At 56.4% G+C, this 14418-nt stretch overlaps 2 protein-coding genes across 2 annotated transcripts; one reads left to right on the top strand and one right to left on the bottom strand.

Moving 5' to 3' along the window:
- Nucleotides 1–582: 582 nt before the first annotated feature.
- Nucleotides 583–2235, top strand: LOC119105499 (ceramide transfer protein). Its single transcript, XM_037228965.1, has 4 exons — nucleotides 583–619; nucleotides 686–858; nucleotides 949–1179; nucleotides 1471–2235. Exons 1-4 carry the CDS (start codon nucleotides 583–585, stop codon nucleotides 2230–2232), a joined length of 1203 nt encoding a protein of 400 aa, XP_037084860.1. The 3' UTR covers nucleotides 2233–2235.
- A 3102-nt stretch (nucleotides 2236–5337) lies between these two features.
- Nucleotides 5338–11319, bottom strand: LOC119106253 (uncharacterized). The gene is made up of 9 exons (XM_037229860.1): nucleotides 11047–11319; nucleotides 10545–10883; nucleotides 10100–10197; nucleotides 8762–8922; nucleotides 8164–8305; nucleotides 7625–7784; nucleotides 7073–7229; nucleotides 6582–6735; nucleotides 5338–6036 (listed from the first exon to the last, which is right to left on the bottom strand). The coding sequence occupies exons 1-9, from the start codon at nucleotides 11185–11187 to the stop codon at nucleotides 5736–5738; spliced, it is 1653 nt and encodes a 550-aa protein (XP_037085755.1). The 5' UTR covers nucleotides 11188–11319; the 3' UTR covers nucleotides 5338–5735.
- Between the last annotated feature and the right edge of the window lie 3099 nt (nucleotides 11320–14418).

Here is a 14418-nt window from a genome sequence, read left to right as displayed (position 1 = left end):
CCTGCACACGTCGTGTTGGGCCATCCTAACGCTATGTCCCGCACTCACGAGCCATGGGTGCTCGGCGTACCGAAAAAAATAAATATCCATTCAGCCGTTGACATCTCATCAAAATGGAATCTGCTTTTGCGTTGACGTTTGACTAGCCACCATCTTGGCGTATCGACGTTTTTATGCCGTGTGGTTACTCGCTTGTATCCCTCTCCATCGTGGCTTGCCTAGTTTTTATAATTTCACACAAGCGGTCCACGAGTGTACGCTCAATATGTACGTCTCAAGATTCCTGGCACCACGGTGCACGAGCTTTGAGCTTTCATTTAGAGTGCAAAGATTAAAAAAAACCGTCGACGACCTGTCGCAACTTATCATAGACCAGCAGCACGATACCGTCTGCAATCTCTCGACAGCTCAGCCCGCGCGGGCCAGGCCCGATAAGCACCACCTCTTCCCGTGCCAACGGCGGGCCGTGCCATACTCGCGCCGGACGCCCCGTGACCGACCGCCGAGCCGCTGGCCGGCCGATAAGCTATCAGGTGCTCCGGCGTCCCGGCCACGCTCCGCCGGCGGCCGCAGAGCCGCGCCATGGGTCTCATGCGTCGGCTGCGTCGCTCGCTGCGCGGTAAAGGTCGCCGCGCCGGCGGTGGCGCGCCGCCCGCCACCGCCGCCGGGGCGCCTCCAACGCCAGCGCCCCGCGCCGACGCCGTCAACGGTCACGTCCAGAGGGAGGTGAGAGGCACGAGTGCGCTGGCGCCTGCTCCGTCGAAGCAGGACTCCACAGGGGACTGCGCGTCGGCCGAGGGCGCTGATCTGCGGGAGCTGGTCGCCGTGGTGACGGCGATGCGGTCCGAGCTGGCCGCCGTGCGCGCGGTCGTGGAGGCGCTGGAGGCGCGGGTGGCGTCCGTGCTGTCGGCCGGTCCTCCGCGGCCGCAGCGACTACTTTCGCTTCAGGCGCGCTCGGCGCGGCTGAGCACGGTGTCACTGGAGGAGGGTCCGGGCTGCGCGCTCAGTGACGACGAGTTCTGCGACGCGCTAGCCGCCAGCCTGCTACACCTGGAGACCGAGGATCTTAAGAGAGTGGAGCGCTGCGAGAGGGAGCGGCGGGAACAGGAGAAAGGCGAACGGCGTCAGAGCACTGAGGAGGAGACAGGCAGCTGGTCACCGAGTGATGAGAGACAGGAGGTAGTCACTCAGCCCCGCGGTGAAGAGGAGCAGGAGAATGCAGACCAGGGAAGAACCATTCGAGAGCAGACAAGCGGCGACACGTCGCACGGTGTCCAGGAGCACGAGAACAAGAATCTGTCAGGCCGTGCCCAAACAGAGGAAACTGACGAACAACCGCAAACGGCTGAGACAAACGCCGCCACGGCGGCGGCGGCTACTTCCACCACCGCCGACGCGACGGGCCCGGTGTGCCAGCCGACGCCGGCAGCGACCGGCGACCCCAGCGCCGCGCCGCCGGCCGCCGCCCAGGCCGACGACTCCGCCGCGCCTCTGTGTCGCGCGCCTGGTCCGGCGGCGGGCCAGTGCCTCGGCCAGTGTCGCGCGCTCGGCCACCCACTGGCCGCCGAGATCGACCGCGTCGTGAGCGAGCAGCTGGCGCTGGCCAGCGCCGACGTTGCCGACGGCTGGTCGCTGTTCGCGGAGCAGGGCGAGATGCGCATGTACCGGCTAGAGGTGGCCGCCGACAACCGGTCAGTGGACCCGTTGAAGGCAGTACACGAGGTGCGTGGCGTCACTGCGCGCGAGTTGTGCCGCGAGTACTGGCGGCCCGAGACGCGGCTCGACTGGGAGACGACTGTGGACCGCATCCAGGTGCTGGCGCGGCCCGACCCCAGCACCGTTCTCTGCCACCAGGTGCACTGCCGCGTGTGGCCGGCGCAGCAGCGCGACACCGTCTTCTGGTCGCACCTGTGCCGCCGCTCGGTGGCCGGCCGGCCCTGGTCTGTGGTGGTTAACCACTCGGCAGAGGCGTTGCCGGGCGCGCCACGCGCCGCCGCCGGCTGCGTGCGCGCCACGATGACGGCGTGCCTGGCCGGCCAGGACGAGGCGGCGGCGGCCGACAGCCGCGCCCAGCTGCGCACGCACGTGGCCTACAGCTCGATGGTGAACCCGGGCGGCTGGGCGCCGACAGTCGCGCTCCGGCTCGTCTACAAGCGGGAGTACCCTCGCTTCCTTCAGCGCTTCACCTCGTATGTGGTGCTCAAGAGTAGCGACGCCCCTATTGAGTGGTGACGCGACGGGAGAGGGGGGGGGGGGGGCGTCCTCCTCAGGCGTCATCCGCCGGGGACGAGGAGGCGTCTCAAGTTCTGTGCCATCATTGGCGTACGATATGAGTCGATCTCGCTGATGAGTGTGGGGGTGGGGGTGGGGGGATCCCGTGTCCATGTGAGGGGCTGGATGGTGGTGAAAAGTCAGTGCAGTAGGTCAGTTAATTGTCGTTAGTGGGTAGGTCAGTGGCGAAAGAGTAAATGTGGGCTTCATGGAGCGAATGGAACGTAGAGCCGGTGATTATAAAGGATGGGTCCGGTGACAGACACAGTCCAGCATGTAAAGCGAATGAAAAATAGCGAGAGTGCGGTGCAGAGAGGAATAAAGATCGACTGCACGATTGACTGAGCGCCTCCAATAACCCTGAGGAGCGACGACTGAAAGTTCCGTCGATTGAACATCTATGAATCAGGAGCCCCTGCTAAACAAGCGGACGTCACACGTTACAAACTACATTACGATGTTCGTGTGGATATCGAAGAGACTGCGATTCATGCCTGGCCCTCTGCTCAGTCCGAGGCGTCGACGTCGTGACTCGATGCCTGACGAGTGCCGTGTGCCGGGCCGTGTGCTGTTATGAAGCCCTCCAGTTGCTGCCAGTGACTTTAAGGTTTGTGCGTGTGGAAATCGTGGTAAGTAGCATGGTAGGACCTGCCGTGCCTTACCGGGCATTAGTGACTCCCAGCCACCCACAGTCATACCCGCAAAAAGTTTGCAGATGACGTCACACGTGCACTTCGCAGGAATAAATCAGAAAAGAAGACGTTAGTGTAAAGACAGGGAGTGTTCCACACTTGAATAGGATTTTGAACTGAAACAGTCATCTTGAAGGTCATTCGGTGCAGTTTACGATCTTGCCCTCCTCAAGACCTAACTAAACCCCTCCAGTTTCTGCGCTACACGCCCGCGCAGGTGTGCAGTCTATTTCGGGGAGACTATCTGAAGGCCACTCAGGTATCCATGGCGTTATAATAACGTCATTCCAGTCCTGCCATTCCATTACCCATGCAGCGTTCAAGTCTAAGGCAAATGTAATTTTCGAGTCGTGCATGTCTGGCGTTCGTAAGCACGATTTACGAACATGACGGCCGTCGATTCGTTTCCCATCAATGTTGTGTAATGTATGATGGTGTAATCAAATAATGGCGTATTTGGAAGTATGATCACGAAACAGAGAAGCCTGGTTGTCTAGAGTAGTCTGTTCTACTTAGAAATATGGCAATGATTATAAGTGAGCTTTTTCATCATATCTGCCTCAATGCTTGCCTCAATATCTTTGGATGTTGGACATTTCCTTTAATGCAGTATATGCTCCATAAATGCTCAGGGCCCAGACGTTCGTTCCCAGAGCATGACAGAAATGTAAAATGCATAATGCAGTGGCACACATGGTTAACTCTGATGACCATGAAGGCCCTTCGTGCGGTGCGGGGCGAGCGGGATAACTGATGCGACAACTGTCAGTAGTTACACCCATGCATGGGGTGTCACCGCTCATGGAACCAGTCGCCTTTGGCAACCGACAATGACGGGTTCCATCAATGAGTTGGAAGTACGTACAAACGACATACATTGCATTTGATATGGTTTTCGAACGTGACACTGACCGCTTTCTTTTCGGCTACATAGCACGCCTTTAGGTAGAACAGTTTTGTGTATTTGTGAGCTGTGTCGGGTACATCCGCTACGCGGTACATTGGTTTCACGTCTATATCTATTATTATTATGGCTAGCCTCGCATTGTTGCGACTCGGGGGATGTTTTCCTTTCCATGTTAATGGAATAGGGGGGGGGGGGGCGAGGCCGGCGAAGGTTGGACTTATTCAAAAGTCAAAATGACGCACACATCAGGTGCTCCATTTTCTGAAGGTACACATAACGTCGAGCGACCCTGCTCCCTTCAGTCTAGGGCACCTCCTTCCCAGTTGGATCCGCTCTCTTTCCCATTAATCGAGTCATGTTTTGACTCACCCGTCCACTTCCGGATGCGATGAAGTCCCGCGCCATCCGAACCCACAGGCCGTCACCGTGTCGGCCGGGGTTCGCACACGGCGGTTAACGGCGGGACGACACCACAGCGGGGCAGGTCTGTGACATGATCTGCCCAGGACGCTATCTGGCGTCCGTGAACCCCAGCTGAAGTGGGCACACATTGCACGGAGAGACAGCTATAGACGAAGCCTGCCCGCAGCCACGCGCATGCTGCAGCACCAGCTCCAGCGACATCTTCCTCGTGTCATCTTTGCACTGCGATGTGGTTATTGGTTACCCACAGTAGTGGTGCTAACTGCAACCGTAGAGATAACACCTCAAACGGGATATACGTCTCCCTTACTTTGACCTTCCCATAGCCTTGAGCCGATGCACGGCATATCTGTGAGCACGCAGATTCAGAGTCGCGGGCCAGAAATGAGAAGAAAATCATCCACCAATAAGGCACGCCAATATTCTGAAGACTGCTGTGTAGTGTGAGCGATAGCCCCTGATGTTTGCGCAATCTCACTGTGGTGGGCTAAACATCCACCAATAAGGCACGCCAATATTCGAAAGACTGCTGTGTAGTGTGAGCGATAGCCCCTGATGTTTGCGTAATCTCACTGTTGTGGGCTGGAGCGTAACGCGACACCTGCGGTTATCAAGCTAAAGCCGAACAGCAGACTGCTATGGCTGTATAAGCTCGACGTGTGGCAATCTCATACAGCCATAGCGTGCTTGTCACAGCGTGTTTGGAGTAGGGACCAGGAAATATTTCTCACCCACATGCGGAGGCGTTCACGATGGGCACTACCCCATCACAGCAGTGTAAAGCCCCGGGTACCGTCAGCACTCCTCGTTGGTGCAGTGCAGGCTACAGCTCGTCAGCTGTCAGTCCGTGTGACGATGGTAAGCCGGCCCCACCCGCCGTCTAGCAGCACGCCACGCTCCGCCAAGCTGCCGCGGCAACGCTGGCCGTTCGTCACCGGACCGCACCACCGCCAGCCAACAGCGCGCTCCACGAAAAGCCCGGGGGCGACTGGCTGCCCGCCGCCTCGGTCAGAGGGCGCTCATCGCCCCCAAACTACAATCGCGTCAGTTCATTGATCTTTGCATTATTTGCGGTGATGAGGAGCTGCCATTCTCGCGAGTACGACACTTATTTTGAAAGCTTGCGAAGACGAAGGCATTCCACGCATGCGTTCTACGAATGTCCGCAGCTCGGCACCAACCGCACACGTTATAAGCTGCCGGTGGGCCCTCTAGTAAAAGGAACGTCCACCGTCCAATGAACTCGACAAGGATACAGACATAACGGTGCCAAACTGGACAATCGCACAGCCCTCCCTCTCTTCACGTGACTGTCGACAACGTGACCTCTCCACCCTCACTCCACACTCCCCACTCCGCGCTACCCTCCCCTCGCTCCCGGCGATCGTCACCTCTCGACTCCCCCACCCGTACCGGCCGCAGCCCACCGTCCGGCAGACCGGCTAGCAGCCGTACGTCTCGGTGGTGGGCTTGATCTTCTCCGCGCGGTGGTCGGCCGACACGACCTCCTCGACGGCGCGCGGTGTCGGCGCCCACGGCGCGCTCTCGTAAGGTCGCGTCACGTCTCCGTGCGCGCCAGCCGAGCGCGTGACGTCACCGGCGCCTGGGGGCAGCTCCGGGTCGATGATAGCGTGCAACACCGACCACTTGGCGAACAGCTTGGCCACGACCGGCGGCAGGTCCTCCGGCGCGCCCGACTCCAGCCAGGCCAGCAGCGACGAGGAGAAGTTGAAGATCTTGACGCTGAGGCGAATGGCAGGTTCGGAAGGATGGGGCGCAACGGGAGCGGCGGTGGGGCGGGGCAAGGGCAGATATGTCAATGCGAGGCATGGATGTTGAACACTGAAGGGAATGATGAATGCAACACATAACGGGACGGCAAGATGCGGGGCCAAAAGGCGGAAAAGGGGAACAAAGCTGGGAGAGACGGCAGGCTGAAGTATACAGCAGGACTCTTGGGACGTATGGACGTTAGAGGACATGACGAGGCACAGGAAGTACGGAAACAGCCTGGAAACGCGGCATGCTGAAACGGCTGACGTCAGAGCAGCATGACGGCATGACGGCATCGGTGCGCACCTGACAGATTTGTTGCGTGTATGACTAAAAGTACGCTAGTGGGCATTACGCGGTGTGGCTGCCAGACGGCGGCCGGGACCATTCTACCCGTCCGCTCCTCTTCTTGAGGCACCCCGTGCGGCCTGACAAGCGACAGTCCCAGTTACCGGCTCACCTGGGCAGTATGCTGTCGCGGGCCTGACAAGCGACAGCCCCAGTTGCCGGCTCACCTGGGCAGTATGCTGTCGCGGGCCAGCCGCTGCCGGGTAAAGTTATAGAGCACGGAGAGCCGACAGAAGCGCTCCGGCACGTCGCCCTCCACCACAGCGCGGCTCAGGTGGCTAGCGCTGCTCAGGTACGTGTTGAGGAGGGTCGCCACATCCGCTGCAACGACCCGGCAACGCCAGATGGCAGACGGCTTTCACGGAGCGCGACGACGGCAGCGTCTCAAGATGGGGCGAATGCATGTCCCTGGGACTGAGCCGGCAAACACGCTGCGTGACGAGCCCTGGTGAGGAGCACAGGCTTCTTGGGTCGCTGATCGGCGGGCGAAGCCGCAGAGAAAGCGATTCCAGACGCGACTACCCGGTATAGCTGACACCGCAGGCAGGGAACACGGGTTCAATGACCGGCGAGAGACGCCTTGAGCAAAGCACCGCAGTTTGTCGTTGCCTGGTGTAAAAGCTACAGAGATCAATGATGGTGAAGGCCTCAAACTGACCGTCGGGGGATGCGACCGCCATGTTCACCAGTCGGAGAAAGGTCTGGCTGGAGGGCTTGGCGCTGAACACGGAGACGTCGAGCGCCGGCTCGCCCAGCGCCTGCACGGCGGCGAACTCGGTGCCCGTGTGGAATAGCGTGTCGGCGCAGCGGATAGCCTGGGATAGCGGCCGGCCGTGTCGCTGGTTGTCATCGAGCCATGAAGACGGGGACCGGAGGGCGCGGCACAGGACAAACTCAACCAAATTCAGTCGGTCTTTTTCCCTCTGGAGCGATCAGGGACAAAACCGTAGCCAAAGGTAAGGATATCACCCCCTTCCCCTCGTCAGGCGTTGGAGGCCGCGTCTACACTTCTATCTTGAGTAATTACACAGGCCAACACGCATCTCGTGGTCTGCAGAAGTTTTTTCACAGAGGAACGATGCTCACTACCACCTCAACCTCGCCGGTCTGGTTAAAACAACGGCCGGTTCTGAAGCCGGTCACTCCGCACGCCCCCCCCCCCCCCCTCCCTCCCTCCGCGTGGGCAGCCAGACCTCGGCCGGCGACGCACCAAACAGTGGTTGTTGACGTAGACGCAGCGCCAACGCGGCAGCTTCCAGAGCAGCAACAACGCCAGCTGGGGCCGGCTGGACAGCAGCTGGTGGAGAGGCGTCTGCTCCGCCAGCGTTCGACTCTGGATGATCTCGTCCATGTGCAGCTGCAGCAGCAGCCTGCGCCGGCCGGCCGTGGTGAGCGGCGCGGCAGGTGGCCGCACGCGGCCGGTACACACGTGCACGCCGACCCTCCGCAACTTTCAACAGTGCCGGAGGGTGCACTTCGTGTGGTTAAGAGCGTCACAGAGACTCACCTTAGCAACGACAAGAACGACGATAATGGAGTATATGTGCTCGTCAAATGGGGAGTCGGTCGTCGTGGTCAACGTCACAGAACTGAGAACGTTTCAAATAAAGCAGACAAGTGATTACACTGCCGTGCCGTTCATCGACATACTCGACGGTAGACATCGAATTGGCCCAAAAAAAAGAAAAGCGTCTGAGAGCTCTGGTAGGGAAATCTGAACGCGACGTGTGTTGAGGGCTGAAACTCGACCTGCGCTGTGGTGGGAGGTCGCCCTGGATGGCCAACAGGCAGACGATCGAAGCGCTGGTGCCCTCCTTCCTCAGACTAAGCGCGGTCGTGCACGCTAGCGGGATCTGGGCGTCATCCGTGCACAGCAGCACGAACGAGAAGTCTGCCGGGGCAGGTCACGTCGGAGAGATCAGGTCAGGTCAGGTCAGGCGGATTCAGATCGGGTTAGGAGAGGTTATAGGCGACGATCTGCTGGGACACATCGGACCACGTGCGAGCTCGGTCGAGTCAGATCAAGTCAGGTGCGATCAGGTCAGGTCATTTCAAGCTAGAAGAGGTTATGAGGCGACTTTTTCCCGGAACATATCGGACCCGGTACGAGTTCAACCGAGTCAGGTCAGGTAGGCGCAGCACGTTAACGAGAATCGGATCAGACTGCGCGGGGGATGTTCTTCGAGAAGAGCTCGTAAAAACACATTGTTTTCGTAATTTTGACCCTCCTCTCCCCCAAAATAAGCACCGGCCTCAGCTATTTGCCGTATCAAAATTTGTGTGTACGTTCGTAAGCCATCATTCTGCATTTAATGGTCGCGAGAGATCCGCACCAAAAGTTTCTTACCGGACTTGCAAGTGTCGATGGGTCGCACGTCGACGCCGAACTTCTGCTGCCGCTTGAAGGTGATGGCTTTGCGCCTCTGCGGCGGGCGCCAGCGGGAGGTCAAGCCCCTGCCCACGCCCTGGGTGGTAGTGCTCATCGAGGGCGAGGTCACCAGCGAGCCCCTGAAGCACAGGGGGCGGTCACCAGCAGAACCCCTCGGCAGTGGGTTGCATGTTCCTGTCACAACCTAGAAATTGGGTTCAATGTCACACTCCCAATGGAAACCGTAGAGACACTGGGTCACGACCAACACCGCGACCCCTAGACAGTGGATTACAAGTCACGGTCACCAACAGGATACCTAGAGGCTGTGGAAAGGATCGCGGTGACCAGCGAGACCCCTTGAGACACTGGGCCACAATTCACGTTCATCAGCGGGACCTCTAGACTGGGTCAAAGGTCTCGATCACCAGAGAGACCCCTCGAGACACTGGGTCATAGGTCATGGTAGACATCAAGGCTTCTAGACACTGTCACGGGTCACGGTCACTGGCGGACCCGTGACGGGGCAGTATCATCGGCGAGCCTCTGGTCAAAGGCCGCGGTCACAAGCGAGCCCTGTGCCACAGACCACAGTCATCAGTGCATCTCTGGGTCACACGTCACGGCAGCCAACGATCCTCTGGGTGGCCACAGACCTCGGTCACCAACGAGACCGTAACCCAGCGGTCATCGCCACTGGCAGTTCCCGCTGGCTCAAAACGACAGACTCGTCACTCGTATTACTTGTTCAACTTAATGACCACTGGCTGCCTTCCTCGGGTCAGACTACGTGCAGTGAACCACATTCACGCTCCGCGAAGCGCACGCGGGCCAAGGGCGTATCTCCATCTAAAAACGTCTTAAATACCCTCAGCAACATATCGACACCTGTTTTCAGATTCCTTTCTGTGGGAAACGCTTCAGCTCCGACCACGTCCACGCCCCTACCGTCTGGCGCTTCCATCTCGACTGCGCCCCCCGCCGTGCCCGCCAGCGCCCGGCAACCGACGCCCGGTGGCCACGCGACCCTGGTCTTGGCCGGAGGCGCCATCGCGGCCGCGCGGCGGCACGTTCATTCCCCCCCCCCCCCCGTGATGAGAGTCCCTCACGATTTGCGCCAGTCATCAATCTATGTGTTCCTTTATTCGTTACGATGCGCTGCAATACATGGCAGCAACCTGTGATCACGAGCTGTACAGTACCAACAACTGTGAGATGGCGACATTCGTGACATAGCCACAGTTCAGATGAACTGTATACAAAGCCAGACAGCACTGGCAGACAGCACTGGCACGCGCGAATGCGCGGTATACGCACAAGTCGGGGTCGTCGTCCGGATCCCTCGGGCCATTTCTGAACAGGCCTTGGCCCAGTGTGTAGGCGAAGAACTGTGTCTCGTCCGATTCATCCACGCCCTGCACCGGCCGTCAGTCTCAGGTCATTGACGCACAGTGCTAGCCGTCGGTCGACAGCAATAGCACGGCGTGGGACGACCTGCCGATCGTGTAGCGGGTACCCGAACAAACAAAACTGACTTGGAGGGGCATGCCCACGACTGGTTGCTAAGGACACCACGGCAAACTGCTCATGACTAATGATTCACAGTGCGGTGGCACGGCACTAGATGCTGACTGGGTTAGCCTTACTGCCGTCTGTCCAAGTCTGCAACGGTTTAGGAGCAGCCGGCACAACCGACCATAACCGTAACAAAACTCGGCCCAGTCTGCGGCCCAGGCCAGCGGCGGTGCCGCTTGGTCTTCACCTTGGAGTGGTCCAGGACGGGGTGCACGATGGCGGACGGGTCGTGGTCGATGAGCTCGCCCGGCTTGGGCGAGAGCGGACGCCGCGTGGGCGCCGACAGGCAGCGCGCCGGCGTCGCCTGGCCGGCCTGCTCCTTGGACGACTCGGACGTCACGCTGACGGTCGACAGCGGCATCTCGGCGGCCGTCCGCGGCGGCGAGGCGTGCCGGTCCGGTAGCGTCACCAGCGACGGGCTGACGACGCTCAGCCGCTGTCGGTACTCGATCTCCGCCGACACGGAGCGCCGTCGCAGGTTCAGCACGGTGTCCGACTGCGCGAACCGCACCCGCGGACGGGATCGCTGAAAGTGACGGTGGGCGCGCTCAGTCATCGTCTCGTGTTCTCTCTTTGGTCCGGAAGAGCCAAAACAATATGGGGGTGGGATATCATGGGCGCAGGCGAAGAAAGGTGGCGGTTTTAGGGCTGGACTTTGGGCTTCTGAAGGAACGAGCTTTCACATTTACCTCTTCTCTTTCCCTCACTTCGGCGATTTGAGCAGACAGAGCTCTTTGCTTTTCGTATTGCTTTTTCGACGTGTACGCGCTCCAGGCAAGAAAGGATGCACCAAGAAAAAGGGATACACCAGCCGCGTGCTGGGGTGTCATGAATTAGCCGTATCAAAGCTCAGTATATCACAAAACGAACCTCCATTTGGGACAGAATTTGGTCAAAGAAAATTTATCTACACTATGCATGATGAACTCACCACAATAGACCAAACAGTAAACTCGGCAAATAAATAACACTCTACAGCAGAGCTCGCTACGCCACACGAAGCGTGACTTAGTTATTTAGCTAGTTAAACACGTGCATTAAATCGTGGATGCCACCATCAAAGAGAAATCAGAAACACGCTTCCGAGTTGGAGGCACGATTCACTCAGCGGCGTCTATGAACGCGTATTTATTTCGGCACGTGTGAAAATTCCACAGTAGGCTAATGCCCTGCTCGATCCGGCGTCAGCACGATTGTCAGCTGGATTGCCTGACAGCATGCGTGCTGACGGAGTCTGGGTTCGACATGTCGTCAGCACGTGCATCGGCACCAATCACGGCCCATTATCTGCCCTACGTCATGTCACGTGACTCCAAAGTCACGTGGCCTGTGACATCATGCGCCGGCTGATGAGGATGCCCGTTTTTTTACGTCCGTCAAGTTGGCACCCCGTTCACATTCAGATTCAGGTCCATATGCGGGATTCAGCGGACTCCTCAAATTGCCCTGAAACTTTACACACAGGTGCAGTTTAACCTGAACACGATGAGCACAAAATCTCGGACCGGTACGCCCTATTGCCGGAGATGTATCGATATCAAAGATTACAATAAAAAGGCGGACTCCATCAATTCGTTCTAAACTCCGCGTGCTAGTAGATATTGACCTTCTGATTACGATAAATACAAAATCTTGGGCCGGTACGCTGTATCAAAAAAGTTATAGCTGTCATAATGTCAGGATCGCGAATGCAGGACGTATTGCATTTTATCATGTTTAACTCAGTTTCATATTCGAAATTCAGCGGACTCCTCAAATTGGCCTGAAACTTTGCACGCAGATGTAGTTGGATCTCCTGAGCACAGTGAGCACAAAATGTCGGACCGGTACGCCCTATTACCGGAGATATCACAATATGAAAGATCACAATAAAAAATGCGGACTCCTTCAATCCTTTCCGAAATCCGTGTGTTGGTACATATAAGCCCTCTGATTACGACAAACACAAAATTTTGGATTGGTACGCTGTATCAAAAAAGTTATAGCTTTTCAAATGCCGGAGCTGCTTAGGTACGGCGTATATGAGGCATGGATCACATTTTCTTCATCCTTGACTCATTTTCATATTCCATATTCACCGGACTCTGTAGATTGGACTGAAACTTTCCAAATACACGAAACGTATTTTTCTAAGCATAATGAGCATAAAATCTTTGACCGGTACGCCCTATTACCGGAGATAGACCAAGATGAAAAATCCCAATAAAAAAGATGGACTCCTTCAATTATTTCCAAACTCCTCATACTGATATCTCCGGTAATAGGGCGTACCGATCCGAGATTTTGTGCCCATTGTGTTCAGGAGGTTAAACTGCACCTGTGTGCAAAGTTTCAGGGCAATTTGAGGAGTCCGCTGAATCCCGAATATGGACCTGAATCTGAATGTGAATGTGGTGCCAACTTGACGGACGTGTTTTTTTTGTCGGCTGGTCAACATGGAGGGAAAGCGCTACCAGATGAAAAATCACTAACTGAAGCGGAATTTGATTTCGTAGCTCTTCCGTTGGCGTGACGTTTGGTGGGATGGGGGTACCTGCCTCTAATTTTGGGGGAAATGCGACGTGAGATAGACAGGGATGGAATCTAAGTGCCGGGAGCAAAAATTAAAAGTTGAATGACAGTGATTGGTGTGGTGTTTGGTTGCGTTGCCCAGTAAATCAATCGCGTTAATTAACACTTGAAATAAGAGCGGAGAAGTTAAAATGCACTGGAAATAGGAAGAACTAAAATACGGATGGGATAGATGGTGGTACTACCGGAACAGAAGCCGTACCTCCAAACACCACTTTCTAGGTAACGTAGTATGTCATGGTCGCCGATAAGCCGGAGTCAGTGAATGGTCTGAATTACAAGGTAAAGAAAGAAATAGAAATAAAGCACAAAAAAACTATCGCCAGCCCACAAATCGAACGCTCCGTCAGCACACGTGACGTCACGCATTCCAGCAGGCAATCGTGCTGAAGACAGATCGAATGCGGCCCGTCATCCCGATTGTCAGCTGGAACGCGTGACGTCATGCGTGCTGACGGAGCTTTCGATGTATGGACTGACGAAACTTTTAACTTTACTTTCCCCTCTATCCCACTAGTATGTTGACTGCTTATTCCCATTTCCAATTCATCTCAATTTCTTCCCTCTCATTTTAAATGTTTTCTTACCACGCTAACAATGTACTGGTGAATGCAAATGCACATCACACCAGCCACTGTCACACACCTTTTCTTGGCTGCTCCTGGCATTTCAATTCTCTCTTTATCTACCTTACGCCGTATTTCTCCCAAATTTTAGAGCCAAATGCCCCCTCTCCACCTAACGTACTTTTGTAATCTGCAAGCGCTTTCCCTCCACGCTGACGGGCTGACAAAAGAATCCTGGCATCCTCGTCTGTCGGTGCGTGACGTCACAAGCCACGTGATTTTGTGGTCACATGACGTGACGTAGGGCGAATACTGGGCCGTGATCCGTGCTGACGACGGGCAGGGGCGGGCTCAGGGTGTACCTCAGGAAGTTTTTCTGGAAAACAAGACAAGGGGGGGGGGGTTTGGGAAGATGGAGGTTACCGCTCTTTATGGTAATGACTGCTATTCTAAATATGCATCTAGAGCTGTTTCTCACTGGTGCACACTTTTGCCCATCCAACTCATCTATGTCATTCGAGAAATAAGGCTTTCCAGCTTCTCAAGGTAATTCGTCCATTTCAACGTTGTCTGTCCTGGGGAGCCGAAATTCCACGAGCGGGTAGGCATTTTGGAGGCGTCTGTCTGCACAGGGTAGATGCCAAAATATGGCCTAAGCATAGGCTGGTGAGAATTTTGAAAGTAAATCGATGGCTCGTAATACAGCGGGTTTTGCATGCGCCTTCATTTCGCTAGCTGCTTTTCAAGAGATAAGACTTGTCGCGGCATTTTAGGCGGAAACAATTCGGAAGCTTAAAACTGTCAAAAGCCATGTGACAAAAGTCATAGAACCGGAAATTCTCCTTTGAAAACCAAGCCACAGAATGAAGACCATTCCGTCATACATTCCTTGTCTGAGCTCTGCTTCCGTCCGCCATCAGTGGC

The sequence above is a fragment of the Pollicipes pollicipes genome, unplaced genomic scaffold (genome assembly GCF_011947565.3).
Source record: "Pollicipes pollicipes isolate AB1234 unplaced genomic scaffold, Ppol_2.1 Scaffold_6138;HRSCAF=7277_pilon_pilon_pilon, whole genome shotgun sequence".
NCBI classification, from domain to species: Eukaryota; Metazoa; Arthropoda; class Thecostraca; order Pollicipedomorpha; family Pollicipedidae; genus Pollicipes; species Pollicipes pollicipes.
Note: the sequence above shows the minus strand (reverse complement) of the source record. Positions and strands in the feature narration are given on the sequence as shown.